This window comes from Solanum tuberosum, unplaced genomic scaffold (assembly GCF_000226075.1).
Source record: "Solanum tuberosum cultivar DM 1-3 516 R44 unplaced genomic scaffold, SolTub_3.0 scf00010, whole genome shotgun sequence".
Taxonomy (NCBI): Eukaryota; Viridiplantae; Streptophyta; class Magnoliopsida; order Solanales; family Solanaceae; genus Solanum; species Solanum tuberosum.
Window position 1 is genome coordinate 2,320,562 of NW_006238936.1, and position 20,248 is coordinate 2,340,809.

Sequence of the window (20,248 nt, forward strand, 5' to 3'; positions counted from 1 at the left end):
TTCATTCTCTTAGTGATCTTAGTTTCAAAGGGCTTACTTGAGCTTACAAGATCGTGAGTAAGTTGTCAAGTGCCGCACGGAGCATTAGTGAGACTCTAAGTCCGTGACACTAGGCTTTCAGAATTTATAAACTATTGTGAACTCAGTAAACAAACTATTCATACCAGTAAACACAAGTAGGTATGTCCAAATTTGGGAATATATATAATAATATCTACAAAGCATAGCTGCTCAGACAAATAATGTTGCAACGTGTGGATCTGCCATTTACATCTGAAAGGATATATAAGAAATTTTAATTTTAGAGTTACCATGACGTAATTAGGAGGTATGAAAGGATATGCTTTTGCCACCACTTTGTACCTGTTAAATTTATGAACATTCTAAATTAATATGGAAAGTCTCACATGATGCTAACAGGACTGTCCTAAGTCTCGAGATCCAAATCATTGTAATCAAGTGATCCAACATAAATTACATATACGCACTCCTTTTTTTTTTTTGATAGACCTACAAATTTTTTCTCTTAACATCAATTGAACTGAATTCCATGAAGACTCCATTCAACTTCTAAAAGAAAATGCTAGTTGTTCATGAGACCTCCTTTCACCTAACTCTCATTTCAACTCACCTCCCCAACTCTCATTTTCAACTCCCTCCCCCCATGTATCTATACAAAGGAGAAGTACATAAAATTAAGAAAATACCTGGAGCATTCAAACATCATCTTCCTTCTTATCTAGTTATGTCACTTGCACTAATCTAGTGTTATTACCCAAGAAAAATGAGATCATGACATTCTCAGATAGATCTATCAGTCTTAGCAATCAACAGTAAGATATTCTCTTAATTTTGTAAAAAAAAGTCTCAGATGTGAGGTTAACACTTACCCTTGTTAAGAAACGAGAATAGTCGACATTCCTAAGGCTCAAAAAACTTTCAGCTGCAAAACTGACTTCAGTAGCTTGCAATATAACACAAACTGCAAAAATAAAGAGTTTATTTAAAACACAACAGGACACAGAACACTTTTTTAACAAATAAAAAAAAGCTATAACAAAGAGTTTCTCTAAATTATGAAAGTACATTTGCAAGTGGTTAAGAATAGAAAATGTATTATCAACCTACGCTCAATTCAAGCTAAACCACAATAGGACTACTTATACAGCCGTAGTATCTAGGGCTTAACTTACCATGTCTGACATTATTATGGACAAGGTAAACGGTTCGCCAATATTCCACAACGTTGCCTCCCATGAAAAATTCAAACTGAGGTCCTATTATAGTTGATCGACCTTCTATTTCCGTCTCACGTTCCATCACCTGAACCCATTGAAATCATATCATACTATTAAATTACAAAAAACTTAAACAATAGATTTCAACAATAATCTAAGGAACATACAACATCGAAATTAAGAAACAATAATTTTTAAATTATATGGAATTAAGAGGAAAACAAGAATGTGGCAAAGTCGCAAAGAAAAAATATCTCTAGCTTTCACTGTAAAGAAGAGAGTGCAATTATCAACATCATCAGAAGGCACAATAAACCTAGACGTGATTTGATCAATTTCAATACTCAAACTTGATCGACAAGTAAGCGGAATGTAATCAAACATCTTCGCATGAAAAAGCGTGCTCATCTGAAACCAGATTTATCTGCCTTCCATCCAAAACTACAAAGATTGTGCCACCCACTCGGCCATCAGAAGATAGAATAAAACTTGAACGATTCTATCCTACAGACATTGTTAGGCCAGCAAAGTTAGTAATGGCTATAATAGCCTGTTAACAAACCGAAGCATCGGGTATAACCATGGTAATAGCCATGCTTCACAGAGAATGAACAGAACAGTAGAGAAGAAGAAGGAGAGATTGAAATGGAAAAAGAGTTTGTTTTATGTCAAGAAGTGTAAAAAAAATCATTCTTAAGAACAGATTGATAACTGCCACAGGAAACAAATACAAATTGGGCGGCAATTTAACAGAAAACAGATAATTATTTTTGTTTATACTTTTTGTAATCAAATACCTGGTTAGTAAAAAGTACCCGGGGGTTGCTCAATGCCTTTAACAATGAGGCATATGCCTAGCCTCCAAAATTGAAGGGCCTATTTTTTTTAATAATAATAAAATTATTATAAGTCTTTTTTAACAAAAAAAAAATATACTGTATTTTTTAATTTATTTGTCGTTTTTTTAGTTTGTTTCGAAACATTAAAGAATGTTTCTTTTTTATGGATCAATTTTTAAATTTAACTTCCACATAATATGTTTAAGACCACAAGATTAAAAAATATTTTGGTATATATATATATATCTTTAGTTTAAGACCATAAAAAATAAAACATTTTTTATTAAAAAGAAAGAAATAATTTGAATCGCCTATAAAAAAATATATTAAAATTTAGGCCTTCAATTTATTTTTGGCTTTAGGCCAATAATTAGCTTGAGCCGCCACTGAAAGTATCTCTCAGCGGCGTTCGCAAAGCTAATCTCAATCTCCGTTGATACTTAATCTCGATCGGGACATTTCAATTCCGAAGGTAAAATGGCTTGAGTCGCGGGTTGGGTTTGGATTCTTGGGTTGAGTGGACGAGCAGAGGAGGGAGATGGGTATCGAGAATCGAGATTTTTCACGAGGACTAATGCAGCTAGGTTTTGGTGGTTTTGACGAGAAATGACTAAATTGGCAATGGAATTGAAAAATAGGAAAGAAAATTTTGGCTAGTGTTTCTATTTATTTATTTTTGGCAAAAGGGTCTGATAGGCCCTTATACTTGGGTCGGATTGTAAACTGGACCCTTTTACTTATAACTTTGTCAACTAGACACTTAAACTCAATAAAACATAATATTTTAAACCCTTCTGACCATTGACCAAACTTATGTGTCAATAAAATTGCTGAGTTGGAAAAGTGCATGATTTACACGCGAATTAAGAGCATGAACGGCTAGAAATACACATATAATCAGAAATTTTCTTTTAAAACAGGAAATTTTTTTACAAGGTCTTAAGTAGAAGGGTCCAGTTTACAATCTGACTCAAGTATAAGGGCCTATCAGACCGTTTTGCCTTTATTTTTCCTCATTTTTTTGAACTGTTCTTGCTATTTCTTCTGATATCTGATATGGTCGACTAACTACAAATTGCATCAGTCTTTTTTAAAAAAATAAATAAATATATTACTAATAATTGAGCATATAATTATGTATTTAAAACTTGAGGATAAAAGAAATAAAAAATTAATAATCAATAATTAATTGTACACTTACAAATATATATACATATAAAAATAATTAATGTTTGTTTTATTTTTTATATTTCTATTTATAATTATGCAATATTTTTTATGTCCCACGTGGGCATATTACTATTTATAATTATGCAATATTTTTTATGTCCATGTGGGCATATATATACTTTTAAAATACATTATTAAATAGTGCAGGGTAAAAGGTCATTTTCAAAATTTGGTATCGTTACAGTAATTTCGACCAAAGTTTGGATATATTTCAGACATTTTTTCCATTAATTAATCACAAAAAGAAGTACTCTTTTATCTTTTTAAATTAGTTTGTCTGACTTTTTTTTAATTCACTGAAAAATATATAGCTATTTTTCCCCTTTTAAGAAATACTCTTTAATTCTAATTTCTATATTGCATATTACATGTTTAATAGCGATGTTTAAAAATAATTTGGTACATTTAAATATTTTTAATTTGAAATTATAAAATTTTAAAAGTCTTTTTTTAAACGTTATAATGAGTAAAAATTAGGTAAACAAATTAAAAATAAGGAAAATACTACACTAAAATACAAACTTCAAGGAAAAGCAGTGATAAAACGAAATAATTCGAATGATAAAAGCATCTTCAATCTTTACTTCCAACTTCAAAATTATAAATTTAAGTTATAAAAAAATAAAATATATGAAAAACTTCTGTAAAAGAGTAAAAACAAAATGTAGCATTGCGTGGACGCTGCGTAGTCATCAAGGTTGCCTGAAATTAATTGTAACTATATATTAAATAAATCTAATCATGTCATATATAGTTTTAATATTAAACTTAATTGAGAGATGAAAATGTCATCTTCTTAAATGACCTTTCAAGAACAGTCCCACTATTATATTGTAAATATTTTAATTAAAGTTAATTGTTATTATTATGCCTGCAGATCTCACGAGCCAATAAACAGAAAAAGGCAACAGAAAGGAGATTATTGTTAATTAGCAGAGTTGTTCTCGTGTTGTAATTAACAGTATGTTTGGATCATTGTTATCCATTATTTCATAATGTACTGTATAATAGACACAATGTTTGGTTAAATTGTATTGTTTGTTGTTGTTTAATAACAATTTTATTGTTTAGTTTGACTGTATTGTAATTTATAAATTTATTAAAATATCCTTAATTATTCTAGGGTAGGAGGTTTGACTATAATTAAATAATATAGGGTAAAGGGTAAAAAAGTATTATGAAATATTATGCCATGATATAATTGAAAAAATAAATTAAGTAACAATGAAAACACACCAAATCGGTTGATATATACCTTTATTAAGTAATTAATTTGATAAGGAGAATTATAAATAAAAAATAAAAAACGAAGAAGCAAAAACGTTGTTGGATGTCCTACTTAAACATTGATGTTTAACTTTAGATATTAAAATCCACTAGTTGATTCTTGAAGAAGACAAAATGTGTGTATTAAATTTTAAATGTCTAAACTAAAATTAATCATCTAAATGGAATTAATATTAAAATATCATAAAATCAGCTCATACAAAGTTATTTTATGTTCAATTCCTGAATTTTTGAACAAGTTCGATATGCCAATAATTTTTAAGCTATATTTTGACACCTACTAGTCTACTACGATCATAGATTCATAAGTACTCTCCATTGGTTCGGATTGAGAAGGGTGACCTTTAAAATTGAATTTTTTTTACAAGGTGTATTGATATTCAGCCTTGATGAACACAACAAGTTTGACAATTCAATATGACTTGCAAACAATTTAAATTCAATTTAATAAATATTGTATTTAAAGTTATGATCTCATCAGGAATAATGATTTTTCATCTTCTTCTTTTGAGTCTGTAGTGTTTGGAATCTATTGCTTCTCTATTTTTGTTGAAGAACGGTGCTTGTGTTTGTGGAGATGCCCGCCCATAATGTTAGGGTTTTGCCCTGATTTTCTTACCATAATTTAAAATTTATTTTTACTTAAAGAAAAAACAAAATATTACCATAAATGTTTTTACTTTTCTTGAAAGGAAAATATAATATTATTTTATATTTGGTTTATTCTCTCTTTTTAGGACTCCTTTTCTAGTAGGAAAGGTTTTTAGGACTCTATAAATATAGGCTTGTTTCTTCTAACACAAGAACAATAACATTCACAATGTAGTCGTTTTAAGAGTTCTTGTTTTATGGGGAGATTTATTCTCTTTAAAGTTTCAATTGTTTTTTATATTAGTTTTGATATAATAATATTTTGATTTTTAGTATATATTTTTGTTATTTGATTTATCAATTATATGATTTGCAAATTATAAGCTTCCACATGACGCCCTAATTACCCTTTCAGAACCCAACACATAGGGCCTCACCCGCTTTATCCAAAAATTGCTCACTAACTAGTCGAACTAGCTGGACCCCACCACGAGATACACGACAATCATATATATTAAATCGATAACTTTCAAACAAAAGAAGTTACTCATTGAAAACCGAAAAAAGTGAAAAATGTGATTGGCCAAATTAGGACAAAGAAAGTCCTCCGACCTGATCGAGGTACCAAAAACTTTTGAGTACACCTCCACACTACATAACTTAAATACCTTAAAATTAGAATCAGCCCGCTATTAGTGTCATAATCCTCATTAGAAAGCTATTTATTTATTTGAGAACTCCTAAAATTTGATATCTTTATTTACTTGAAATAATTTATTTTCATTTCTCACGTAATTCAATTAAAATGATATCCTACATATACTTTCCCATCTTGCAAGATAGTCTGTTTTTCTTTTCGATATTTTAAATTACCAAAATAAGTAAAATACAGGTTATTTCCAATTTTAAATTGCTGTACGCGAATGATAACCAACATTTGATAATTAAATTAATTACACAAAAATAGTTACGTGTTTCCTAATTTTAAAAAAAACTATTTTTATTTACTAGTCCACTATATTTACTTTTTTATTTGTTCACGTAATAAATGGAAAGTAGCAAAAGCCAATTAGGCATCATTCATATTCATGCACCAAGTTTGTTTATTTTTGGATACTCCTACCTACCCACTAAGAACTTTTTTTTAGTTTTCATCTTATTTTGATATTAAGATTCGATTAAATTCATATTTAAGCAAGATTTATTTTTTAAATCAATACAAAAATTCAAACTCGAAATTTCTCTCCGTAATCAATTTTGGTGACATTATTGTTTAACTATAAATGGGGTGGGCTATCATGTCCAATAGAGTAAAATATGTGTGAATTATCTACTTGGGTTTTTAGACTCTTGCCTATCAACTTTTTTTTTTCTTTTTTCAAATATCTCTTTCATAATTTATAGTTGCCAAAACAATATTTCTCAATTTATGTGAATTCTTTTATCAATGTTTGTACGTTTTAAAATGTTTATACAATTTTCAAACAAAACTGTTAACAAATTGAATTGTAAATTTCTGATGTGATGCTCTATAGTAACTTACCAAATAAAAAATCGAATGAATTTCTTTTGCGCATATTTCAATAACTAGACTATTTAATTGTTACTTTAACATTTTTTTATTATATACATTAAAAATTAATATTTCTTAAATTGGTACTCTATTTTTTTTTCTTATTATCATACTAAAAAGAGACTGAAAATGCAAAGCTAAATAGGAATATCCGTCAACACACGTTATTACGTAATCAGATTTCCAAAGATTATAAAATCTGGACATTCTGGTAAATATCACCTCTTCTGAGGTCAAATGAATTCCACTAACCTAACCTCTCTTTACTTTAACCAGCCCTTAACCCAAGGTAAACTCAAGTTGTTGAGCAAAATGACAATAAAAATTTAAAAGAATCCATACATACAAATTACAAAAATAATGTAATCAGTTTCAAAATAGTTATCACGTTTCATTTTTTAAAATTAATTATTAATATAAAATTAAATTAAAAATTTAGATATTTAAAAAATTATACAAAAATATAATTAATTACAAATTTTCTCTATCAATATGATGAATATATATAATATTTATATTATTTGACTCTTTAAAAAAAATTATAATAAATATTTTGAACAAGAAATCTCTTATAGCGTTCACACATAAGTACTTGTAATGTAACAATATAGTCTGACTATAGAAAAATAATCACATCAATTATAAAGGTATTTATTTAAATAATGATGATATCTATTTATTATGATATGATAAAATAATAAGTAGTACTTATTAGTATGCTATAACAGGTTAAACTACCATTTTTTAAACTTTGAATTTCACACACTTAATAGTCATTGTACAATTTTCATTTTTCATTTATATTACCTCTTCATATAATTTTCTTATTTGATAATCATGATATATATATGTCAATTTACACATATATTAATCAATTTTATAAATTATCTGCTATCTCTTATCGATATTAATAGAATTCATTAAAACTTAGATAAATAGAAAACTCTTTGAGGGGAATATAATTTACAAAATATTGCAAATTTTCACAAAATTGAAGTTTTTTTTTTTTTTTTTTTTCAAATCTCAAAAATTGTTTTGGTCATTTTAATTTAAGAGGAGGAGTAAAAAACAAAAAAGGAGAAATTAGAAAAAAGGCAAAAAGGAGAAGCCCCACATAGAAATAACAGCTGTTAGGGCTTGGACTAAAAATGCAAACTGCGTGAAAATTCACACACACACACACACCAGACAGCATATATAGAGAGAGATTCCGGCAACTTCGGAAGATCGCCGGCAACTTTTCCGATCTTATCATAGGCCCACAGATTCGCGCCAAAATCCATTCACCATTACCCTCTGCAAAATTCTCGGTTGCTTTTTTTATCAAGAAAATAAGGAAATTATACATACAGGAAAAAAAAAAGAGCGAATTTTTTTTATAGATAAAGTACAGTTGTGTGGGACAGAGAGGTGTAGAGAGTGGTGAGGTAAGGGGGTAGGTGGTTGATTTGAACCTTGGGGATCGGAAAGTGGGAAATCTTGGGTTTTAGGAAACTACAGGGGTTTCCACTGAAATTAATGTTTCATTACTTATTTTCTTGATGATGGGGTTCTGAAATTAATCAATTAAATTTCAGGTGAGTTGCAACATTTTTGGAGGAAATAGATTTTTTTGGTGAATTTGTAAGGGTGCATGCAATCTGGGGGTGGAGCTCAGCAAGGTGGTGTCGCCGGCGCCGGTGGTGGACATGGGCGGAACACGGCGGCATCAGCCTCAGCTTCTCCAACATCATCTTCTTCTGCATCTCATATGGGGTTGGATCAGCAGCAGCTGCATCAACAGCACCAACGGCAGGTTAGGGTTAACAACTTTTTTCTGAATTTTACTTGTGCTTTTGAGGAAGAGAGGGTGTTTCAAGTGGCATTCTGTTTTTTTCTGAAGTAGGATTGATGTTTGTTATTCTATTTTGGAAGTGGGTCTTGGATATGACATCAAGTTCTTTTTTTGTATGATGTTGTTCAACATTTGGTTTGAAGTGACATGAATTTGCTTGCTATGTGAAAGACAATCTTTTTCTTGTTCAATTAGCACTGAGATGCCAGCTGCTTAACTACTTAAGCTTTGGAAGTATGAGGATTTTGAAAATCTTGGCTTGATGGAGAGAGTGATTTGCTTTTTGTAAGAAAGAGCAATTTTTTGTGCTGAAAAATGTATTAGGGCATGTTGATTTTTAGAGTTATCCAAAATTCACTTTTCATAGAATCAACTGTGTATCTTAGTCTCCCCTCTAGTGGAAATGTTAAGTTCCACCAAGTACGTGTTGTCTAGCATGTTATGATTCCTACTTTTCCTTTACTTGATAAAGATATAGTTACCACCTTTTCTTCCTTATTTTAAGTGCTCGACTCGGCCAGGTCTTTAATATTTTAACCTTGACCTGTTCAAAAGGTTTATATTTCCAACACTATTGGAAGTTAATGTGATTCTTAGCTGCAATGATGTTCTCAACTCATACCAGATTAACTGTCATTGCTTAGGTTATGGAATGCAATCTTCTATTTCGTCCATACATATGACACATTTTGTCCATGTGATTCTTAACTGCAATGATGTTCTCAACTCATACCAGATTAACTGTCATTGCTTAGGTTATGGAATGCAATCTTCTATTTCGTCCATACATATGACACATTTTGTCCACATTTGATACTTAATGATAACTCTAAAAAGTTGTAATTGTCCTCATGTCTAAAATTTTACTGTATTTGATTTCTGAGTTGATTATCCTTAACAGGAAACACATTTATTAAAAGTGAACTGAAGAAGACGAATTACAGCACAGGACGAAATAAGATGTTGTTTAACCAAACTAGAGGATTTTTGTCCATTATGTGCATAGAATGCTGCAAATTTCCCTAGAAATTTTTTCATGCTTTTGACTGGCAGTATGTGACCTTCAACATTGATCAACTTTGTCAGTCATACCAGTTTCTCTCGAATTTCTTGTATGCTTTCTTGTTATAATATTTTTCCATGTACTTTTGTTGCTTTGTTTGCTTCCTACTACTGATGTCTGGAGAGATGGTTGTTCCTTTTTTTTTTTTTTTTTTTTGAAATAATATTTTACCAGGTATGTTTTTAAATAAAGTGTCAAGACATGTTATGTTGAATCATGATAGCTGCTCATTTCAAACTGATGTGGGTTTAATCTTAGTGTCTTATTATGTTTCCTTACTCAAAATATCATAGTGGCTTATTGTCTACAATAAGGAAGCACAATAATCTAGGTCTTATTTGAATCACTAACCTTCTTTTATAAATAACTTTGACATATCACTTATTGGATATTCATTTTGTAGTCATTACAACAACAGTTACTTAGAAGGCCTGAAGGAAACGAAGCTATTCTGGCCTTCCAGACTGGCAGTCCCCATGGAATTTTAGGTGGGGGTAATTTTGTTGGACCGTCTGGATCCATGCAGCTGCCTCAGCAGTCGAGGAGGTATATTGAACAGCATGATTCTCCCACCATTCGAGAGGATGGTCAGAACAGGAGCCAGGGCTTTGAGCAACCGATGTTGACTCCTGTCCAACAGGCATACCTGCAGTACGCTTTCCAGGCTGCACAACAGAAGTCAGCTCTTGGGATGCAACATCAGCAGCAAATGAAAATGGGAATATTAGGCCCTTCTGCAAAGGATCAAGATCCTAGAATTGCTAATATGAAAATTCAGGAACTTGTTGCCATGCAAGCACCGAACCAGGCCCAAGCATCATCATCAAAGATATCCTCAGAGCAACATTTCTCTCGTAGCGAGAAACAATCAGACCAGGGGCAGCAGTTCATGACTGATCAGAGGCCAGACCCAAAGCTTCCTTCCCAGCCAACATTGCTTGGCCAAACGGTAGCTACGAAGCCCATGCAGGCACCACCATCTCAGCAAAGCATGGCGAACATGGCGAGTAACTCTCTTGCTATGGCTGCACAGATGCAGGCAATGCAGGCGCTGGCTTATGAACGTAATGTTGATCTGTCACTACCTGCAAATGCTAACATTATGCAACAGCTAATTCCGCTCATGCAGTCCAGAATGATTGCCCAGCAGAAAGTGCCTGAAAACAATGTGCCTGTTCAATCTTCATCAGGTCATATGCCAAAGCAGCAAGTTTCATCACCTCAAGTTGCAAATGACAGTTCACCCCATGCTCATTCTTCAAGTGATTTGTCGGGGTCAAGTTCTGCTAAAACTAGGCAGGCTGTTTCAACTGGTCCTCTCGCTGCGTCTCATAGCGTAGCTTCAATTAATAACCCAAATAATATTCCTCAGCAGCAGTTTTCTGCTCATGGCAGAGAGAACAATTTGCCTCCTAGACAACCAATTATGGCTAGCAGTGGATTACCTCCGATGCATTACCCACAGTCATCTGTAAACCCAAACCAGGGTGTGGATAACACCTCGCTGCCTAAACCCACCTCTAATGCCCAAGAAACCTTGCAGACGCAGTATGCCAGGCAGTTGAGTCGACCTTCACCACATTCTGCAGCTTCTTCTCCAGATGGGAACTTGGGGAATCCCCTTATGTCTCAGGGTGGAAATGTCCGTCAGGTGCAACCACAACTGGGTTTCAGTAAGCAGCAACTGCATGTTCTTAAAGCCCAAATACTTGCATTTAGACGTATAAAGGTTTGTCCATTAGTGTACCTGTCAGGTTTACATACTTTGCTTTCCCTTGTTCAAAATACTCAAGTCTGTTATTATTAAATATATCTTGATCTTCTTTTTCTTGCTTGTAGAAAGGAGATGGGACATTACCACGTGAATTACTCCAAGCTATAATTCCGCCACCTCTGGATGTGCAAATGCAGCAAACATTTCCTCCTGGTGGTACAGTAAGTGGTACAGTCAATCAGGAGAAAACATCAGGAAAAGGTTCAGAAGATAACAGAAGACCCCCGGAACCAAGTGAGAAGGGTCCTCAGCTTGTAGTACCATCTAATGGACTGAATGGTTCAAAGGAGGAGGTCACAAGAGAGGAGAGTACAGCTGCCGCAACCGCACCTGTGCCAGGTAGCACAACTGAGACAAAGGAGAATGCATCAGTGGTTCTTCCTGGAAAAGAGGAGCAGCGTATCATGGGACATGCTGGTAAATCTGACCAGGATGCTGATCATGCTATTAAGAATACTCCTAGCAGAGGTGATATTGCACCAGATAGGGGTAAAGCTGTTGCATCACAAGTTACTGGTTCTGATACTACTCAGGCGAAAAAACCTATGCAGTCTAGTGCTACTCAACAAAAAGATACGGGCCCAGCTCGGAAGTATCATGGACCATTATTCGATTTTCCTTTCTTCACTCGAAAGCATGATGGTTTTGGACCATCCATGATGATGAACAACAACAATAATTTAACATTGGGCTATGATATCAAGGATCTTCTAATGGAGGAAGGCTCAGAATTTCACAAGAGAAAAAGGGAGGAAAGTATAAAGAAGATTGGTGACATACTAGCTATTAATTTAGAGAGGAAAAGGATTAGACCAGATCTTGTTCTAAGATTGCAAATAGAAGAAAAGAAACTCCGACTTGCTGGTATACAGGCACGAATGAGGGATGAGATTGACCAACAACAGCAGGAAATAATGGCAATGCCTGATAGACATTACCGAAAATTTGTAAGGCTATGCGAGCGTCAACGTCAGGATCTATCTAGGCAAGTGCAGGCCTCCCAGAAAGCTAGCAGAGAAAAACAATTAAAATTAATTTTTCAATGGCGTAAGAAGCTTCTTGAGGCTCATTGGGCAATACGTGATGCTCGAACTGCACGCAACAGGGGAGTAGCTAAGTATCATGAGAGGATGTTGAGGGAGTTCTCAAAGAAAAAGGATGATAACCGGAATGAAAGAATGGAGGCGTTGAAGAATAATGATGTTGAGAGATACAGGGAGATGTTGCTAGAGCAGCAGACCAACGTTCCTGGTGATGGTGCTGAGAGATATGCTGTTCTTTCATCATTTTTGAGTCAGACAGAAGAGTATCTTCATAAATTGGGAGGTAAAATTACAGCCACAAAAAAACAGCAGGAGGTTGACGAGGCTGCAAATGCTGCTGCAGTTGCTGCACGTGCACAGGTACTTCTCTTCCCCTTGCCTTGTGCAATCGCCTATCTCAAGTTTTTTTGCATGTGTTACGAATTGCTATACTTTGGGAAAAGGTCGTTGGTGCAATTTTGCGGGTAACATTGGGTAAGGCAGGAGTGACCAGAAGCCTTTTCTGCTACTGGTATCTTATATATGTTATGAGCAACAAGAATAAAACCAAAGTTTGTCTTTCAACTACACTCTTAATTTGAACATATGGACCTGCTGTTGTACCGGATTTGCTTGATAAACTTCCATTCCCTAGTTGCTGACCGTTTTATTTGCATTCATTCATATATTTCTCCGTGATAACAGGGCCTCTCTGAAGAAGAAGTAAGAGCTGCAGCAGCCTGTGCTCGGGAGGAAGTCATGATTAGGAATCGTTTCTCTGAAATGAATGCACCCAGAGATGGTTCATCAGTTAACAAGTAACTCATTTTCTTTCCTTAGTACACACTGTTTAATTTGGTTCCCTCTCTTAGATTTTGGCATTTGGGGACATATCTGGATGTGAGAAGTTCTGTTCGGCAGTTGATGATTTGTTGCTGATAAGTTCAGTTTGCTCTTGAATAGTAGCTGAGCGGTCCTAGGTTATGTGGAAGAAAATTAGTTATCTGGTCGCTGTTCATTTTGTCATTGGCATTGTGGTTGCTTACATCTAGGATATCCATCACTTATCTTAACTGACTATACTTGTCTTTAACATTCTATGCAGTGTCATTGTTTAGGTGCATTAACTCTGTACACTTTAAATGTCTCCAGGTATTACCATCTTGCCCATGCTGTGAATGAAAGGGTTATCAAGCAGCCTTCCATGTTAAGAGCTGGAACTTTGCGAGACTATCAGCTTGTAAGTTGTAAATTTCAATACATGCATAAAAGGATAGACTTCATTTTCTTAGTTTCAGTATCTCACTTTGTGCTTTTACGTGAGATAAAAAAATTTGTATTGAAATGTTACAGGTTGGGTTGCAGTGGATGCTTTCTTTGTATAATAATAAGCTAAATGGTATATTGGCTGATGAGATGGGTCTGGGGAAGACTGTGCAGGTGTGAATATTTCTACCCTTTCATCCAATCTTGTGTCCTGCTTTTCTCTGTTAGATGGATCCTTATAACTATGAGTGTGTCAAAAGCATGAAAAAGAAGTTGAACATAATTGAACAACATGCTAAATTTGAAACAGAAGGAAAACATATTATTTTACCCATCTTCAGGGTGCTACATTTTTAGCAGGTAGTCAGTAGCTTGTGGGATAGTGATATGCGTCTGATCCTTATTCTCTGTCTCAACAGGTTATGGCATTAATTGCTTATTTGATGGAATTCAAACAAAACTATGGACCACATCTTATAATTGTGCCTAATGCAGTTCTAGTTAATTGGAAGGTTGGTAATCAATTGCTGTTGATAGTGTGTGCCTTTCTGGTTTCCCTTTGTGCTTACTCATTTTATATTTCTAGAGTGAGTTTCTCAATTGGCTTCCATCTGCGTCCTGCATTTTCTATGTTGGTGGAAAGGATCAAAGATCGAAGTTATTTTCGCAGGTAAGATGCATTCATGCTGATGAAATTTAACCGGTTTAAGTTGTTAAATTTGGTATTGAAGATTCTATTTGCTGCTTCCACATCTTGTAGGAAGTTTGTGCGATGAAGTTTAATGTTCTTGTCACTACGTACGAGTTCATCATGTATGATCGTGCTAAACTTTCAAAAGTCGATTGGAAGTATATAATAATTGATGAAGCACAACGTATGAAGGACAGGGAATCAGTTCTTGCTCGCGATCTTGACAGATATCGATGCCAAAGGCGTTTGCTTCTCACAGGGACACCATTGCAGGTGCATTGCATCTATCATTGTTTATGTTCAGATATTTGTCTTCTGCTTATGTTTGGATCTGCATTATTGCCATAAGTATTGCCTATGTCCTACCTTTGAGTAGGCTATGCTAGGTTCAAATGCTAACAAAACTATTCAAGCCTGAGCGCAGTTGCTCAATTGTTCTGAAAACTTGCACATATAGAATGGTACATCTTTTGAATTCAGTCATATGCTGCTCCATTGGGATTTAATTGGTTGTTATTGGGTTTCCAGTCTTGATAACTTTGTGAACCTTTTTGGAAGGAAAATTGTGGTCCAGCAATATTATTGTGTACGATCACAATTCATCATTGAGACCCTAATACATCTTAAGGAAAGACCCCTGTATGAATGTTTAAGTGTCCTGTTTTAGTAGTGACCTTAGTTTTTTTCTCCATATGATATTAAACATAGTTCAGTGGTTGCATCTGGGTGCTAATTTTCCTTGTAACCACATGAACTCTTCCTTACTTATCTCATCTTGCCTATGAATTAGCATAAGAAACTTTGTTAATGTGTTTGATGCAGAATGATCTGAAGGAATTGTGGTCACTTCTAAATCTACTACTTCCAGAAGTATTTGATAATCGGAAAGCATTTCATGATTGGTTCTCTAAGCCCTTTCAGAAAGAAGGTCCGACACACAATGCTGAAGATGACTGGCTTGAGACTGAGAAGAAGGTCATTGTTATCCATCGACTTCACCAAATTCTTGAGCCTTTCATGCTCAGGCGTCGTGTTGAAGATGTTGAAGGTTCACTACCACCCAAGGTATACTTTCATGGTTGTCCTTATAAAACTTTGATGTAGGACCTCCTCTCTAATGACTACTTCAACTACAGGTCTCAGTTGTCTTAAGATGCAGAATGTCAGGTTTTCAGAGCGCTGTTTATGATTGGATCAAGTCTACTGGTACACTTAGAGTTGACCCTGAAGATGAGAAGCGAAGGGCTGAAAAAAATCCAAATTACCAGCCTAAAACATATAAAGTTTTAAATAACAGATGTATGGAACTTCGGAAAACTTGCAACCATCCTTTGCTTAACTATCCATATCTCAATGTTACAAAGGACTTCCTTGTTAAATCATGTGGGAAATTGTGGATTCTTGATCGGATATTAATTAAACTTCAAAGAGCAGGGCACAGGGTGCTTCTTTTCAGTACCATGACAAAGCTGCTTGATATCTTGGAGGAGCATTTGCAGTGGCGACGACTCATCTATAGAAGAATTGACGGGACAACAAGCCTAGAGGACCGTGAATCAGCTATTGTGGATTTTAATAGTCCGGATACTGATTGCTTTATCTTCTTGCTAAGCATTCGTGCTGCTGGTCGTGGATTAAATCTGCAGACTGCTGATACTGTCATCATCTATGATCCTGATCCAAACCCCAAAAATGAGGAACAGGCAGTTGCAAGAGCCCATCGTATAGGGCAGAAGAGAGAAGTTAAAGTCATTTACTTGGAGGCAGTTGTGGACAAAATTGCAAGTCATCAGAAAGAGGATGAATACCGTGGAGGCGTAGTTGATTCTGATGATGACCTCGCAGGCAAGGACCGCTATATGGGATCTATTGAGAGTCTCATTCGGAACAACATTCAACAGTATAAGATTGATATGGCTGATGAAGTCATTAATGCTGGGCGTTTTGACCAAAGGACTACACATGAAGAGCGACGTTTGACTTTAGAGACATTATTACATGACGAGGAGAGATATCAGGAGACACTTCATGATGTTCCCTCTCTTCAGGAGGTAAATCGCATGATTGCTAGGAGTGAAGAAGAGGTAGAACAATTTGATCAAATGGATGAAGAATATGATTGGGAAGAGGAGATGACTAGATATGACCACGTTCCGAAGTGGCTTCGTGCTACCAGTAAGGATGTTAATACGGCCATAGCCAATCTAGCAAAAAAGCCCTCAAAGAATGTCTTATTCAGTAGTGGTGTTGGTGTGGACTCCAGTGGATTAGCTCCTGAATCTGAGAAGAGAAGGGGGCGGCCCAAAGGTAAGAAGGTTCCTATTTACACAGAATTGGATGATGACAATGGAGAGTTCTCTGAAGCAAGTTCTGGGGAGAGGAATGGATATTCAGCCCATGAAGAAGGTGAAATTGGGGAATTCGAAGATGATGAATTTAGTGGTGCAGTTGGCGTTACACCAGTTAACAAAGACCAGTCAGAAGAAGATGGTCCCAGTTTTGCTGATAGATATGAATACCACCAAGGTCCACAAGGTGCTATAAAGACTCGTGTACCCGATCAAGTGGGTTCATCAGGATCATCTTCAGACAACCAAAGGCCGACACAAATAGTATCATCGTCTGTGTCATCTCAGCAGAAATTTGGATCTCTTTCTGCATTAGATGCCAGGCCCAGTTCTCGGGCCAAAAGGATGGTGGGAAGATTCATTCCCCTTTTTTCTTCTTTAAAGGTGTACATCCAGTCCTCATAACACTTAATAACTTCCATATTTTCCATCTTTAAATTTCAGGCAGATGAATTAGAGGAAGGAGAAATTGCAGTATCTGGAGACTCACATGTGGATCTCCAGCAATCTGGTAGTTGGATTCAAGATCGTGATGAAGGTGAAGATGAACAGGTGTTGCAACCCAAAATAAAAAGGAAACGCAGTTTGAGGGTTCGACCAAGGCATGCTGCAGAAAGGCCAGAAGAGACGCTCATTGAGAAGCCAGCTGTGCAGCGTGGAGATTCTTCTCAGATGACATTTCAAGGGGATCGTAAATATGATCTCCAAATGAGAAATGATCGTGGACACAAAGCGCATGCAGGGCCTAGTGGTCCAAAGATTAGTCAAAATGATGCATCCTTTAAGGGTAAGCGAAGCATACCTTCAAGGAAATCATCTTCTAATTCAGTGAAGATGCATGATTCAGGAAAACCTGGAAAAGTCAATCGCTTGTCCCCCGATGATGCTTTTGAACCCACAAGGGAAAGTTGGGATAATAAGCTCATGAATGCCAGCGGGACTTATAGTGGAGGGACTAAGATGTCTGAGGTCATTCAAAGAAAGGTAAAATGTAAAAACACTTGGAAAGAAGTAATTCCTCTGTTACTTAAGTTTAAACTACTTTTTATTGGATTAATTTATGGATACTGCATCTATACTGTAGTTAGGAAGAAGAAATCGGTTGTGTGGCACATATTGTTATAGGTTCTTCTTTATACAAGTACCTGCACTTAAATTTTCTTTATTCAAATGAGTATTAGAGCTGAAAGGATACCGAAGATTCATTTAGCCACCTGTGATTAGATTGGGATTGAGGCCTAATTGATTGATTAATCTAAAATCTAAATGATTGACTTGTATTATATACCTTTCTAGTTGAAAGTTTATACCTGCAATCTATGATCAGTTTCCTATTATCTGAATATTTAACAAGGCAGCAGCTTTGGCAAATATATGCTTGATTAGGCTAGGACTATAATTTTTTCCCTCAGTAATTATGGTTGGATGGTTGCCTTTAACGTACTTAAACACAATGGTGGACTGGTTCAGAGTAGTGTTAATCAACTACGCCTCAACCCCAAGCAAGTTGGGGTTCATTCTGTATCTGCTTGCATAAAGAAGAATAGAAGATACAATCCTCATGGCTGTGTGTCGATCTTTCCCTCTCTTGTGTTGTCGATATTATTCCTGACCTTGTGCATGTTTTTTTCCTTCTATTGGCTATTTGCAGTGCAAGACTGTCATTACCAAGCTCCAAAAGAAAATAGAGAAGGGAGGTCATCAAATAATTCCACTGCTACATGGTCTGTGGAAAAGAATTGGTAGTTCTGATTGCATGGGTGGGTCAGAGGATAGTCCGTTTGGTTTACAGACAATTGATCTACATGTTGATGAGTCTGAGTACAGCGGAGTGCTCGAATTTGTGTCTGATGTGCAGCTGATGTTAAAACGTGCAGTACAATACTTCGGTTTCTCACATGAGGTATGCACTGATTCTGCTCATTGTTACATAGTCATTATTGGCCATGTGTTCATATTCATCTTCATCTCCCCGACACTACCTTGGCAGAAAAGACATACAACTGCTAGTCTAAATCCTACCTCTACGCTCGTTTTCCTGATGTTTACTAAATCATTGAATAAGAATTATGTATAATGAACTGACATCAACCAGTGAAAAGAGATCAGCATTGAGTGGTTCACCAATTATCACGTCATGCTCATACCCAGCTTCCTCCATGTTCTTTCTGTAATTTCCTGTAATTTTTCTACTATTATGATCACAGGTGAGATCTGAAGCAAGGAAAGTACATGATCTTTTCTTTGACATCTTGAAGATAGAATTTCCGGAGACTGATTTTCGAGAAGCAAGGAATTCCATCTCTTTTGCTGGACCAGCAGCTTCTACTACACCCGGTGCGTCTTCACGGCTGATGCCTGTAGGTCAAAATAAGAGACACAAACTGATAAATGAAATGGAACCTGACTCTAGCCCACTGCTGAAGCCGCAGACACGTGGAACACTCCATGCCGGTGAAGATGCCAAGGCTAAGAGTCATGTGGCTCAAAGAGAAACAAGATTTGGTGGTAGCAGCAGCCGGGAGCTTAGCCAACAGGATGATTCGCGCCCATTCACTCATCCCGGGGAGCTTGTTATTTGCAAAAAGAAAAGAAAAGATAGAGAGAAGTTGGGTTTGAAACCTGGGAGTAGTTCTGCTGGTCCTGTGTCACCACCTGGTGTCAGCCGCAGTATCAGAAGTCCTGGCTCTCTCCCAACTGCAAAGGAAGGGGGAAGGTTAAACCAGCAGACACCCCAACAGTTGAATGGCAGTGGTAGCAGCAGCTCTGTTGGCTGGGCAAACCCTGTGAAGAGATTGAGATCAGATTCTGCAAGAAGACGGCAAAGTCATTTATGATTATTGTTTTGTTAAAGGTGTACACTGTAATGCAAGTAGTAGCTGTACTGAGTGAGGTGCTGTGAATAACCGGCCCTTCGGATTTTCATACCTCCTGACCTGTGTACTTTCCCATTCCATCCCCAGCCTCACCTGTATGATAAATTTGCATTTAAACATAGGTTTCTTAATGTCTACCATTAGCAACTGCTTGTCTGTGGTTATTCTCTCCTTCTCCATCCTCTAAATTCTATTTTTCAGAAATAGTTTTGAGTGCCAGATTATGAAAAGCTACCAAAAGGTGTTGGCCTTATTTACCTGTAGAACTCTTTTTGGGGGATTTAACATGTCTATTTCTAAATAGAGTTTAATGGACTCTCAGATGATCTATATATTCATTAGTCCTATTCTTTGCCATACCTTACGACTTCTACTCTTCTAGGGATTTGTAGGATCATCCTACCAGATGCATGTACATGTCTATCAACTGATCAACTAGTCAGGTTGAAACTATGGGAACTTGAAGATGGACAATCAAGTAGGTGGATTGAACATTCCATAACGTTTCCTGAAGAACTAGTTAGATGTAACAGAGAAAGCTGGTCCAGTTTTGGCAACCTTCCAACAGGTGAGATACTGCTGGCTAAATCCTAAAGCTAATGATGATTATGGTTTT

At 35.7% G+C, this 20,248-nt stretch overlaps 1 protein-coding gene across 1 annotated transcript; it reads left to right on the top strand.

The window, feature by feature from the left end:
- The first annotated feature begins 7,883 nt into the window (after positions 1-7,883).
- On the top strand, positions 7,884-19,796 carry LOC102602770 (ATP-dependent helicase BRM). Its single transcript, XM_006339535.2, has 14 exons — positions 7,884-8,553; positions 10,059-11,384; positions 11,495-12,832; positions 13,157-13,269; positions 13,604-13,691; positions 13,805-13,891; positions 14,137-14,229; positions 14,304-14,387; positions 14,478-14,681; positions 15,231-15,473; positions 15,545-17,104; positions 17,201-17,740; positions 18,408-18,659; positions 18,964-19,796. The coding sequence occupies exons 1-14, from the start codon at positions 8,392-8,394 to the stop codon at positions 19,591-19,593; spliced, it is 6,720 nt and encodes a 2,239-aa protein (XP_006339597.1). The 5' UTR covers positions 7,884-8,391; the 3' UTR covers positions 19,594-19,796.
- Positions 19,797-20,248: the final 452 nt, after the last annotated feature.

Excerpts from the sequence above, each read along its gene's own strand:
- LOC102602770 (XM_006339535.2), top strand. The coding sequence starts at position 8,392 with ATGCAATCTGGGGGTGGAGCTCAGCAAGGTGGTGTCGCCGGCGCCGGT. Across the intron at positions 17,105-17,200 it reads GTTCTCGGGCCAAAAGGATG|GCAGATGAATTAGAGGAAGG; the intron begins GTGGGAAGATTC and ends TTTAAATTTCAG. Across the intron at positions 17,741-18,407 it reads CTGAGGTCATTCAAAGAAAG|TGCAAGACTGTCATTACCAA; the intron begins GTAAAATGTAAA and ends GGCTATTTGCAG.